Genomic DNA, 14620 nt, shown 5'->3' with positions numbered 1-14620 from the left:
ATCTATAGAGATATATATATATATATAGATATCTATATATATATATATATATATATATATATATATAGATATATATAGATATCTATCTCTCTATATATATAGATATATCTATATATATAGATATATCTATATATATAGATCGATATATATAGATCGATATATATATATATCTATATATATATCGATCTATATATATATATATATATATATATCTATCTATATATATCTATATCTATCTATATCTATATCTATCTATCTATCTATCTATCTATCTATCTATCTATATATATATATATATATATATATATCTATAGATATAGATATAGATATAGATATATATCTAGATCTAGATATATATCTATATCTATATAGAGAGATAGATATATCTATAGATATATCTATCTCTCTATATAGATAGATAGATAGATATATCTATATATATATATTGTGATTCTCACATATACTGTATTTATCGGCATATAACAAGCACTTTTTTCCCCCTTAAATCAGGGGAAAATCGTGGGTGTGTGTTATACACCGATCCCCGCTAATTGTGATTGATCGGAGTGATCGCCGCCGACATACACATAGCGTGTAGATTTAAATATGGCGTCGTGGAGTTCGCAGGGACTTGGTGGAGTTGAACGAGCGCCGCTGAGATCACAGTGACTGGGCGGAGCCGAGATACACATAGCCGAGTGTACTCGGCTGTTCTCGGCGCTGCTCACAGTCACGCCCAGTCCCACCATTGGACCTGTGTTATGTCCATCATAGGGTGGGACTGGGCGTGACTGTGAGTGGCGCCAAGAACGATCTGTCCAAGCCTGTAATGGACACTGGGGGCAAGGCTGAAATGACGAGGCTGCACTGACCACTGGGGCAAAGCTGCACTGACAAGGCTGCAATGGATACTGGGGCAAGGCTGCACTGACACTGAAAAGGCTGCACTGACACTGAAAAGGCTGCAATGACACTGACAAGGCTGCAGATGGACACGATAAGGCTGCATTGATGGGCATTTTAATTTAAGTTTTTTTTCCCTTAAACTTCCCTCCTAAAAGTTTTTTTCCTTAAAATTCCCTCCTAAACTTGGGGTGCCTGTTATACGTCAATAAATACGGTAATTTGAAATGTGTAATATGTGTGTGAAAAATGACTCAATATCCGAACACACCTGAGCTCATCCCTAATCTCTACCAAACGTAGGGGTCAATTAGCAAAAATATATTGCATGACATATTTGGATCATATGACACATTTAACCCAAATATCACATGCAGTATGAAAAATGTCAATTCACTACAGGTTTACGCAGTATTTACTGCAAGTATAAGAAATGATTGGTAAATACTGCATAAACCTGTCTAAAAGTCAATTATAAAGAAAAGGAAACAAAAACTTTTGTTAAATATGTTGTGGTCTATTCATATGATATTTAAGGAATACTAGCTGGTAGTTAAGAAGCCGGTGCCTCTATTGGTGAATTGACCCCTTTAGTGTGAAGTGGAAAAGCTAATGCTGATCGCTATTGGAAAGCTAGTTAGGGGAGTGATAAATCTGATCATTAGAAATCAAGATCTTGTGCAAAAAGTGGTCCGTACTACAGTGTTAAAGTGTTACTAAACCCACAACAGTAAAAATCAGTCTATATATGCAGTAAAGCATGCTTGTTTTACCCACTATGGAACCTAATGAGTTTATCCTCTGCATTGTGTAAAAAGGCTGTTTGATTGTCTTTTCTGATCCTCCTCTTCTTTTATTGAAACAGAGCCTTGGAGGCACTCTGCACATGCTCATTTGGGTGTGTATTGCTAGAGAGTTTTTTTTTGGGGGAGGGTACATCTGACCCTCTGTCTGGACAGTGCTGATTGGCCCTGTGCAGATTATAAGTCATGCAGCCTCATAGGACAGTCAGAGGAGAATGAAAACTCCTCTTACAAGCTTTAACCAGTGCTTGGCAGGACACTGGTAAAAGTCACAAGACTGCTACAGTATATACTGCTGATGAGAAAAGGTATTTAGCAGTTTATATTTACTAAAATAATTGCATTTTCCATGTTCTGTGGGAGACCAGATATAGTAAATGCAGGGTCCGAGGTTCAGTAACACATAAAGTCCTACACTCACCTATGTCTGTATAAGTTGGAATAAATACTATGTAAAGTCATTCTGTACCACCACTGCCTACATATCTTAAGAAAGATGGACTGAGCTCTGTTGAAACGTTGACAATAAAAAGCTATTGCTTTGATTTATCTCCTCTGCTAGACCTGTGATTGCCTCTAGAGTGGTTTTGGATTTGTATGGATATTTCTTTGTGGGTGATCACCTGGGCATTACCCTCACACATTGAGTGCAGTGCCTACCCATGGGACTTCCTACACATTATTGATATTTTCTATACATCTTGCCCTGAAATGAGTCATTCACACAATGGCCAAGGTCATCTTCTCCTGTCACATGAATGACCCATTAACAATGTATAGACTGAGGCTGCTGTGCAGACGCAGAATCACCTTGTCCTTCACTCATTCAGAATGTTTACTTCTCAGCCCTAAATTCACTAGGTTGTGGAGCATATAGGCCATTTATGCTGTATGCATGTAAACGTTTGCACAAGAAGTAAATTACGGCCAAAATCGGACCATGGATCCTGAATTCTATTTTTTTTTTTACGCAGATAAACACTATGGACAAAAATGGAGCTGTGTGAAAGGGCCCATAGCATACCTCTGCACATTGTACATCCCATGTGCCTGAGCCCTCACTATATTCTCATAATGAAGTACCTGTTGCAGGGGATGCCTGCAGTCTGTGTTGGACTTCAGTGTAGACTTCTCGTAAAAACCACGAGTCAATACGAGTTCTGGGAAATGCTTTCTGATTGTCCTATTGCAAAAAAGTGACATTTGAATTTTTTCAGTTTTAGAAAAATCACGACAAATGACGATTGAAATGGAAAGGTAATTTTTAAAGGGTATGTTTGGGCAAAATAAAAATAAAATATCTGCAGTATATCTCTGAAATACTTACACATGTTTTATTTAGAAAAAACAAGTAGAGTAGATGAATAACTGTTAAGAGAGATCCTGTGAGCTCCTAACCTCCTGAGCTGATAAGGCTGCCTTTGTTGCACTGAATTTCCAAGCAGCTTTGTCCACTGCAGGGGTTTTCTCCTGCTCGACTACAGACCAACCCCCCACCTCCACCAATCTACTGTATGTAACATAATGTGGAGGTGTTCTATAGTCCAGCAGAAGACACTTCAGGCAAGACTGACAACACTGCTTGGGATTTCAGTGCTGCGGAAGCAATGTTGTCGGCTCACTACAGAATGTTAGGAGCTCACTGGATTTTTTAGCAGGATCAAGTGTTGTAGTGTTAAAAAAAAATAAAAATAAAACATGGAAAATGTGCTTGTATTATTGTGGAGCTGTTCTGATTTCCCACCCCAGACATCCACACCTGAATTGTGGCTTGACAGTGGCTTAGTGTCTGTCTGATTTTTAGAGACAGAGGAGTTTTCTTTTAAGTTGGCAAGGTAGATTCTGGGAATCTACATCGCTAAACCATAAGTAAAGTCCGATTTATAGATTTACAGTGAAAGAGGCATCCCTTCTTTCCTAAGGCAAGGTGGCCCCGCTCAAACTTTTCAGCAACTGGTGCTGAAGACTCCGACATTTTGTCAAAGGCAGCCTTTCTGAACCTGGATTCCTCCAGAGGTTGCTCGGGATTCCTGGAGCAAGCAGCAATTTCTGCCACTCAGATAAGTTGCCACTGAAATCAATGATCTTTGTAAATGTCTGTAAGAAGGGTATTATTCCAATAACTACAAATGTAAGGAGCATCCATCACCACAATGAATAGATATAACCCAGAGAAGTGAGCTTTGTGGTGGGGAACTTGGGTAGAAGTCCGGCACACCTTAATGCACAATAACGCATTGGGTAGGCTCCGCTCACATCCATATGTTTTGTGAAATGCTTCCATAAAATACATGATGTGTAGATGTTGTAATCAGTGTTCATTTTGTTGACTAAAATACTATTTTAGTCGACTAAAATACGACCAAAACTAAAACAATTGAGATGACTGAAATATGAGTAAAACTAAAATGGCATTTTAGTCAAAAAGACTAAAATGGGACTAAAACTAAAATGGCATTTTAGTCCAAAGACTAAGACTAAAACTAAATTGAAATTTGACTTCAAAATTAATGCTGGTCTGTAGTGCATGTTCATACCTCAATACCTTAAATAATAACATATGAGATTTTTCACTCCATCAGTATATAATGAGTTTGGAAATTGTAGAAAATGTTAACTAATGCATTACAATTTAATTACACCCATTAGATTTTAGATGACTAAAATTAGATTTAGTCGACTAAAATGTACTGGAAACTAAATCGAAATTTGCTGTCAAAATTAACACTGGTTGTAATGCTGGTCTGCATGCACTCTTGGTGCACCCATGGCCATCGATGGCTCAGAATTTCTGCAGTTGGAATTGTGAGTCATGGGTGGCCCTGTGCGCATCAATTTGGCTTGAAAAAAAAAAAAAATATGCTGCACTAGGTGTGAAAAATTATTGGTCAAGCAATAATTGCATTTTATCAGACACAGTCACTGTCTGGCGGCGGCAGGTGCTGCCTGAATACAGTGGAGATCCTTCCATCTATGCAGTTCCTTCCATCTTCCATCTATGCTGTTGTGGGAAATCTATGCATTTCCCAGGTTTAATGGCTGAAATTCAAACAATCGATGGCCGACCTTAGGCTAGCTAAATACCCATAAATGTCTCTCATTCAGCCTGCAGGCTGAACAAGAGAAATCAAATAGATTATTGGTGCTAAACAGTGTGATTGGAGGGATCTCTGCTGCTGGATATGAAATTCAAGCAGCCACAACACCCACACCTGCCTGAATGCGTGATTGGACGGAATCACTGATTGGGTGACAGCCCTTTTGATTTTTGGTGGGGCTGTCAGGGCCACCCGTGGCTTGAATTTGGCCATTTCAGCACCAATATGAGCTGTGTATGACGAGCTTAAGTTTGTAAACATCAAATTAAACTAATTAGACTTTGTTCTTGCAAATGCGGAGCACAGGATCTGCACTGGAATATACAGTACTATGTATTGTGCATTCTGTAGCGGAAGGAGAATGCTGATAAAGAGGAGAAGCTGGCTGTTGGGTGGATGATGGAGATGTCTGTTCTCTAATCAGAGAGGGAAAGGCTGATCTGCCATATTGAAGGGGAGGGCTGTGTGTAATGTGGGGAGAGGGGTGATGTAAGGTAGGGGGCTCAGGTGCACTTGGTGTGTTAAATCCTTGCAGATACAGTAATGGGCACTGTGGCAGCTAATTTACAATGTGCAGAGGCCAGGCAATCTCCCTTATGTCAGAGTCACTGTCACAGAGATACATGGGTAACTTAACCCTGTCCATACTGGAGCACATTGGAAGTCATTGTAGCATATGTGACTTGATGTGTTTATATATACATGGTACACACGCTTTTTGTTCCATCTGTATGCTGTGTACTGAGGGTTGCTAGCTTTGTGCATTATTTTTCTTTTTCGTTGCCTCCTGTGCAGCTGAATGTATGATGCTAAGAAGCCTATGTAGGTTGCCATGTCTTAACCTGGATTTCCAGAACATGAGGAGTGAGGGGAAAAGTAAAGGCAACATGAACAATGACAGATAGAAAATATTAGGTAATGCAGCCGTGCAATGGTTAATATGACAGCTGTGCAAATGTGTGAGCGATTTACCAAGATGTCATATCTGAGAGCATAGAGAGGTATCACAGTACATGGAAATATGGAGATTATTCTGTATAAAATGTGTCTGAATTTTCTGCTTTTCTCAGTAATGGAGATTATACAATTTGTGCAGTTTAAATATTGGAAACTATAATGTAGACTCTCTCTCTTTGTGTATGGATATACTGTTTGTGTATGTATGTGTGTATATATGTGTATGTATATATATATATATATATATATATATATATATATATATATATATATACTATATGTATGAATTGTCACATTATAATGTTGTCATAATTAGGCAATTTGACTCATTAAATAAACCCAATGGCAATGTATGTCAGTAGCGGAGAGCAGCAGTAGTGGAATCAATTGAGGTTGGAGAAGAGGCTTTTTCTGCCAGGACTAGGCTTCCTGTTTAACCTTATGGAAAACCTGGCATAGATTTTAGGAAGTGGCATTTAATAAACACCTGAGAAGGAAATAAAGGGACTTGGATGTGGAAATGTATGCATTTCCCTGAAATGTAAGGTTCTTGTTGCAGCCCTGTATGTGTGCGCGCTTGTGTATTTGTATGTATGTGTGTATTATATATATATATATATATATATATATATATATATATATATATATATATATATATATATATATATATATATATATAATACACACATAGTATCTCACAAAAGTGAGTACAATCCCTCACATTTTTGTAAATATTTTATTATATCTTTTCATGTGACAACACTGAAGAAATGACACTTTGCTACAATGTAAAGCAGTGAGTGTACAGCTTGTATAACAGTGTAAATTTGCTGTCCCCTCAAAATAACTCAACACACAGCCATTAATGTCTAAACCGCTGGCAACAAAAGTGAGTACACCCCTAAGTGAAAATGTCCAAATTGGGCCCAAAGTTTCAATATTTTGTGTGGCCACCATTATTTTTCAGTACTGCTTTAACCCTCTTGGGCATGGAGTTCACCAGAACTTCACAGGTTGCCACCGGAGTCCACTTCCACTCCTCAATGACGACATCACGGAGCTGGTGGATGTAAGAGACCTTGCGCTCCTCCGCCTTCCGTTTGAGGATGCCTCACAGATGCTCAATACGGTTTAGGTCTGGAGACATGCTTGGCCAGTCCATCGCCTTTACTCTCAGCTTCTTTAGCAAGGCAGTGGTCGTCTTGGTGGTTTGTTTGGGGTCGTTATCATGTTGGACTACTGCCCTGCGGCCCAGTCTCTGAAGGGAGGGGATTATGCTCTGCTTCAGTATGTCACAGTACATGTTGGCATTCATGGTTCCCTCAATGAACTGTAGCTCCCCAGTGGCGGCAGCACTCATGCAGCCCCAGATCGTGACACTCCCACCACCATGCTTGACTGTAGGCAAGACACACTTATCTTTGTACTCCTCACCTGGTTGCTACCACACATGCTTGACACCATCTAAACCAAATAAGTTTACCTTGGTCTCATCAGACCACAGGACATGGTTCCAGTAATCCATGTCCTTAGTCTGCTTGTCTTCAGCAAACTGTTTGTGGGGTTACTTGTGCTTCCTTCTGGGATGACAGCCATGCAGACCAATTTGATGCAGTGTGCGGTGCATGGTCTAAGCACTGACAGGCTGACCCCCCCACCCCTTCAACCTCTACAGCAATGCTGGCAGCGCTCATACATCTATTTCCCAAAGACAACCTCTGGATATGACGCTGAGCATGTGCACTCAACTTCTTCCTCACAGAGTTCTTTGCCATGAGGTGCCATGATGAACTTCCAGTGACCAGTATGAGAGAGTGAGAGAGATAACACCAAATTTAACACACCTGCTTCACACCTGAGACCGTGTAACACTAACGAGTCATGTGAAATTGGGGAGGGAAAATGGTTAATTGGGCTCAATTTGGACATTTTCACTTAGGGGTGTACACACTTTTGTTGCCAGCGGTTTAGACATTAATGGCTGTGTGTTGAGTTATTTTGAGGGGACAGCAAATTTACACTGTTATACAAGCTGTACACTCACTACTTTACATTGTAGCAAAGTGTCATTTCTTCAGTGTTGTCGCATGAAAAGATATAATAAAATATTTACAAAAATGTGAGGGGTGTACTAACTTTTGTGAGATACTGTGTGTGTGTACACATACATACATACAGCGGGTAAAATAAGTATTGAACATGTCACCATTTTTCTAGGTAAATATATTTCTAAAGGCGCTATTGACAAGAAATGTTCACCACATGTAATTCATATATACAAAGAAACCAAAACAAATACGTTCAGAAATTAACTTATGTATAATAAAATGGAATGACACAGGGAAAAAAGTATTGAGCACGCTAACTGAAATGTATTTAATACTTTGTACAAAAATCCTTTGTTGGTAATGAGAACTTCAAGACGCCTCTTGTATGGAGAAACTAGTCACATGCATTGCTCAGGTGTGATTTTGGCCCATTCTTCCACACAGTCTCCAACTCTTGAAGGTTCTGTGGGCCTCTTCTATGAACTCTGATCTTTGTGTGCGGTACACACTATAAGAAAATCTGGTGAACGTTCGCCCAATTTTTCTCACTGTTTCACAGCAAATCATAACCGATGAAAAAAAATTGTACGAAAATTCTTACAATTTTTCTCGTACGACAAAGACTTTTTTTGTTGTTTATTGTTTCTGATCATGCGCAGTCTTTCTTTCCTTGATTTTTCTTGTACGAAAATGGTACACATTAAATGAAAATTGTTCACTCTGTTTCCGTACGAGAATAATTTTGGAGTTTGTCCCTTCGAGAATTTTCATACGAAAATTCGGCATCGGCTGTCGAAAGATGTGTACACACTATATGAAAATCATATGAAAATTCTTTGGACGAAAATGTTCGCCCGATTTTATTATAGTGTGTACCAACAAGCCTTTAGTTCACTTCCATAGATTTTCTATTGGATTCAAGTCAGGTGATTGGCAGAGCCATTCTATCAATTTTTTTTCTTTCTTTGAACCAAATTGAGTTTCCTTGGCTTTGTATTTGGGATAATTGTCTTGTGAAATGTCCACCCTCGTTTCATCTTCATCATCCCGGTAGATGGCAGCAGATTTTTATCAAGAATGTCTTGGTACATTTTTCCATTCAGCCTTCCTTCAATGATATGAAGTTTGCCAGTACCGTATGCTGAAAAACAGCCCCACACCATGATGTTCCACCCTCCAAACTTCACTGTTGGTATGGGGATGTTTTTGGGGTGATTTGCAGTGCCATTTCACCGCCAAACATGTTGTGTATTATGGTATCCAAGGAGTTCAATTTTGGTCTCATCTGACCAGACTATATTCTCCCAGTATTTCACAGGCTTGTCTAAATGTTGTGCAGAAAACTTTAATCAAGCTTCAACATGCTTTTTCTTCAGCAGTGTTGCATGGAGTGTTGCATGGTGAGCGTGCACACAGGACTTGGCGGCCTGAGTTTACACGGCTTTGAGTGCCATTACTTATTGTTTTTTTAAAAACAATTGTACTTCTGGGTCTTTCTGAAGCTCTCCACAAGTGTTCCTTGGCTCTTGGACAGCTCGTCTGATAATTCTGATAATTCTTTTCACTCCTTTGTCAGAAATCTTGTGGGGAGCACCTGGTCGTGGCCAGTTTATGGTAAAATTATGTTCTTTCTACTTCTGTATTATGGCCCCAACAGTGCTCACTGGAACATTCAGAAGTTTAGAAATCTTTCTGTAACCAATGCCATTAGTATGTTTTACATCAATAAGGTTGCAAAGGTCTTGAGAGAGCTCCTTGCTTATACCCATCATTAGATGGTTCTTGTGTGACACCTTGGTAATGAGACACCTTTTTGTATCCCTCTCCCTGCCTAGAATGCCCTGTTCATGTCAGGGCATGAATTAATGGAGCATCTACTGAGTGTGCATAGCTGAGCTGAAAGACTTCAGGGTCAGAGGCAGTACGTCCTCACAGCCAAGATCTCTGTGGATTGTGGACAGGTGAGAGGAAAGTGGCTTGCTGAGAAAGGGGCGGGGGTACAGTTTAGGATAGCTGTAATTTCACAGAAAGGTAGTAGTAGGATTCATCAACTAAATATCACAAAAAATTAAAAGCCTAAATGAGCATTGCAATTGTATTAGTAATTTGGAATGTAGTTGTCCTATTAGTGCCTGTGCTGGGCATTTATCAGAAGGTAGAGAGTGACTGGTGGTTATACCTTGCATTGTTGGTTTTGACTTTTTGTGTAGAAGAATTTCTTTAATCTGAAGATCCCCCTATGCTTGGCCATTACCTCTTTGAACACATTTACTGTCAAAAATCAAGCATTGATCCAAATCTATCTACCTATAGCCTGTTGTTGTCATTATCCATAGATCTCAGAATATTGCCATGTCTATTGGTAGGCCCCCTGGAATGATCAGTCTTATCGGGTACACTAGTGGATGAGATGGAAGTTTTGGGGTAGTTAGTATTATTACTTGAAGAATAGACCAGGAATTCTGGGGTATCTGGTAATCCACCCCTTAACCCTGTACACCTCAGAGGTAATAGAAGCTGGTATCATGTAATGTCAGTAAACAAACATGAGGAGCAGTGAAGGACATATCAGCCATGTGGCTCCACTGAGGTCCTAGGGCCATGACACTAGAGGCCGCACCTGTCTTTATTGGGCTCAAGACCTCAGTTGTCAGATGAGGGCTTGAGAGCTTCTCCACAGACATAACCAGGTCAAGATGATCCAATGTACATATTTATAGATGGATAACCTTAATGGCACTGACCAATTGGAATCCATCTAGTCAATCCTGGAAGCACTGACAGAAAAGAGGGAGAACAGCGTGGATTTCAGATCCTCAGAGCGCTGGGGCGGGGTGCTGACAGCTCAGCAACTTTTGGAGGTAAGTCAAGCAGGTATCGGGGCGGTGGAAAGGGTGTCCGTTTTTGGTTCACCTTTATATTTTTTTTGTTAAGGTGGGCTAACCCTTTCAAATCTGTGTTGGTGAAAAGATCCTGACCACATATCTGTCCATGGCCAGGGGGAGACTGTATACATTTCCTTTGTTACCCAAGGACAGGTGTGTATGGTTATGTACAAAGATCTAGTTGGACGTTTTTTTGGTGGAATTCTAATTGTATGGGTTCTGTGCTCTGCAGATCTTATTCTTTAGAGATGGGGAAAATGTTGGCCTCCACGTGGCTAGAGTATCCTAGTGTTATCCTAGTGTTTACTGCGCTGTGGAAGATGTTGGAGATATACACATTACCATGGGTACAGGAGAATGGGGATGAAGCAGGTAATCCCCTGTGTATCTTCTCATCATTATATAGTATAGTAAAATGGGGATGGAAGAGATGGTCTCTGCATGATCTTACATTATACTGCACTGTGGAAGATGTTGGAGCTATACACCGATCACCCATAACATTATGACCCATCAAAGCATGGACTCCAGTACTCCATTAAAGGTATCTGGCACCAAGCCGTCAGTAGAAGATCCTTTAAGTCCTGTAAATTGTGAGGTAGGGCCTCCATGGATTGGAATCGTTTTTTCAGCACATCCCACAGATGCTCGATTGGATTGAGATCTGGAGAATTTGGAGGCCAAGTCTATAACTCAAACTCATTGTTGTGCTCCTCAGACCACTCTAAAATTCATCACACCAGGCCACCTTGCCTTTGTACTGCGCTGTGGAAGATGTTGGCGCTGTATAAATGATGGAAGACGTATGAGGGGATTGCCTTTGTACTGCGCTGTGGAAGATGTTGGTGCTATATAAATGATGGAAGAGGTATAGGGATAGAAGAGATTGCCTTTGTACTGCGCTGTGGAAGATGCTGGTGCTATATAAATGATGGAAGAAGTATGAGGAGATTGCCTTTGTACTGCGCTGTGGAAGATGTTGGTGCTATATAAATGATGGAAGTAGTAGTATGAGGAGATTGCCTTTGTACTGCGCTGTGGAAGATGTTGGCGCTATATAAATGATGGAAGACGTATGAGGAGATTGCCTTTGTACTGCGCTGTGGAAGATGTTGGCGCTATATAAATGATGGAAGTAGTAGTATGAGGAGATTGCTTTTGTACTGTGCTGGGCAGATGTTGTCGCTATATAGACATTCCTATGGGGATGGAGCAGACAATCCTGTGTATGTTGGGGATAGAGGATATGGCCCTGCATGATGTGACTTTGTACTGCGCTATGGAAGATGTTGGCGCTATATAGACATTCACATGGGTAGAGCGGGGACGTCTCCTTGTATTGTACATGGCTGCGGTCGGTGTTGGCACTATACTCAGTGCAGTAGAATGGGGTTGGACGGTGTACAGATAATGAGGCGCCGATCTTCGGGTGTGATCGCTGTGAATCGGAGGAGGGGGAGGAGCTGACAGACACGATGTGCTTGTATTGTAGTATCGGCTGTGTCTCCTCTCCAGCTCCGGCCCGGGCTTTGCTCTCCTCCCAGTCTCCTCCTTCCCTCCTCCCAGTCCCCTCCCTCTCTCCTCCCCTCTTCCAGGTCTCCGCCCTGCCCTCCTCGGTGTCTCCTCCCCCTCCCAGTCTCCGGGTGTCTGCCCCTCTCCAGTGTCAGTCTCCTGCGGGCTCCGCTCGCTGCTCTCCCGGCTCCTCATGCCGTTCCCATCGGAGCCGTCCCCGGCTCGGTTCTCGGGGTCCAGCCGGCAGCTCGGGGTGCTGAAAGGCGCGGAGAGGGGGTGAAGCTCCCCGGCACCCCTCCTTCCTTCTGCACCAAGACCTGCGCCTTCCTTCCCCCATGTATCTGCTGGACCCGGCACCCCCCCCGATGGAGCGGGGGACCCCGCAGAGGAAGACGGTGTACCGGATCTCCCTGACCCTGGTGAAGAAGGAGCTGGTGTCGGGGGAGAGCCGACTGGAGCGATGTCCGGAGGAGGAGGAGGGCGGCGGAGGAGAGGAGACCGACACCTTCCCCCCGCATCCCGGACTACGGAATTTCAGGACCCGCAGTACCGGACAGCTGGAGCTGGGCCGCCTCCGACTCAGCCGGTCCCGAGAGCCCCCAGAGCAGGAGAAGAGGAAGAAGGGGACCCCCCCGGGGGAAGGGGAGAGGAGGACCCCCCCAGAGATGGTGAGGACCCCCCCAGAGATGGTGAGGACTCCCCCAGAGATGGTGAGGACTCCCCCAGAGAAGGTGAGGACTCCCCCAGAGAAGGAGAGGACTCCCCCAGGGATGGATGCAGAGATTCAGAGGACTCCCCCAGATCCTCCCCCATCCCCCCACACTGAGCCCCCCTGGGACAAGAGACCCCCCAACCTCCTGCGGAGAAGCTTCAGCTTCAGACACTGGAATGGAGAACTGCTGAGGATCCGGAGCCTGACCCGGGACAAGCACCACAGCAGCTCCAGCTGTCTCAGCCCCTCTCCCAGGCTGGGGGAGACCCCCATGTCCATCCTGACCCCCGCCGACACCACCGACAAGAGGAACACCCTGGACGTGGGCGAGGTGCTGAACAAGAGCGACCCCCTGAGCGACCTGGAGAGGTGGGAGCGCAGCAAGAGCAAGAACCGGACCTTGGACAACAGTGACCTCACCAAATTGTCTGAGCAGATGGAGATGGACAGGAGAGGCCAGGAGAGGAGGCTGCTCAGGTTCTTCAGTGGGATTTTCTCCAGGAAGGACGGGGCCCCTGTATCTTTCGTTGGGCCCGGGGGCCGATCACCTAGAACTGGACACTCCAGGTCCAGGAGTTACTTCAGCAGCCTCAAAAGACCCGCTGCCGACAACATCCAGTCCAGCTCGGAGAGCGTCAATGGATCCCCCTACAAAGGTGCTTTATACCCCCTCCCTGTGCATAGTATCTGAGGGCCCAGCAATCATAAATAAGTGGACCTGTCTGGGAGCACACTAAAATCTCTTGTGTAAGGGTGACGGTTAGCAGTTGGGAGTCCAGGTGTCTTCCTACACAACCCGTGTGTGCCTGACAGGTGTTGTATGCCAGGTGATGAGGGGAAGGGAGGGGGGATTGATGTATCTGGAGATATGTGGATGGCTCACAGCATACAGGAGAACACATGGCCTGACCTACCAGAGGAGGGGAGTCTTGGTGGGATGAGTTCATGGTGGGGGAAGCACTACTTTGGCTCTCTCACCCTCGCAGGCCTCATGCGTGATCTGATACTTAGAGTAGCTTTACCTCACCAGGGTCCAGAGGAATCCTGAGAACCTTCACAGCTTGTAGAGGTTCCTTGACTAGTGAGCCTTGGTGGACTGACCTCCTGTCTACACTGAGAACCAACATCAGGGGCCAATTTTCCTCTGATCATTGATGGAAGGGGCAATTTTCCTCTGACCATTGATGGAAGGGGCAATTTTCCTCTGACCATTGATGGAAGGGGCAATTTTCCTCTGACCATTGATGGAAGGGGCAATTTTCCTCTGACCATTGATGGAAGGGGCAATTTTTCTCTGACCATTGATGGAAGGGGCAATTTTTCTCTGACCATTGATGGAAGGGGCAATTTTCCTCTGACCATTGATGGAAGGGGCAATTTTCCTCTGACCATTGATGGAAGGGGCAATTTTCCTCTGACCATTGATGGAAGGGGCAATTTTCCTCTGACCATTGATGGAAGGGGCAATTTTCCTCTGACCATTGATGGAAGGGGCAATTTTCCTCTGACCATTGATGGAAGGGGCAATTTTTCTCTGACCATTGATGGAAGGGGCAGTTTTCCTCTGACCATTGATGGAAGGGGCAGTTTTCCTCTGACCATTGATGGAAGGGGCAATTTTCCTCTGACCATTGATGGAAGGGGCAATTTTCCTCTGACCATTGATGGAAGGGGCAATTTTCCTCTGACCATTGATGGAAGG

General features: G+C 43.3%; 1 protein-coding gene across 7 annotated transcripts in view; it reads left to right on the top strand.

Annotated features, from left to right (window-relative positions):
• AGAP1 (ArfGAP with GTPase domain, ankyrin repeat and PH domain 1) overlaps window positions 1-14620 on the top strand; it is a 593970-nt gene that overhangs the window by 238457 nt on the left and 340893 nt on the right. For 3 of the 7 annotated variants that reach the window (XM_073633650.1, XM_073633651.1, XM_073633649.1), the window contains exon 1: window positions 12310-13574. The exons of 3 other annotated variants lie outside the window; for them this stretch is intronic. In XM_073633650.1, coding sequence (XP_073489751.1) covers window positions 12542-13574 — 1033 coding nt within the window. In that variant the 5' untranslated portion in view covers window positions 12310-12541. Of the gene's footprint in view, window positions 1-12309; window positions 13575-14620 lie in introns of those variants that run through there. One more of the 7 variants, XM_073633652.1, reaches the window with a different exon arrangement.

The sequence above is a fragment of the Aquarana catesbeiana genome, linkage group LG06 (assembly GCF_042186555.1).
Source record: "Aquarana catesbeiana isolate 2022-GZ linkage group LG06, ASM4218655v1, whole genome shotgun sequence".
NCBI classification, from domain to species: Eukaryota; Metazoa; Chordata; class Amphibia; order Anura; family Ranidae; genus Aquarana; species Aquarana catesbeiana.
The sequence above is the reverse complement of the archived record's forward strand: the minus strand, read 5'-3'. Positions and strand labels throughout refer to the sequence as shown.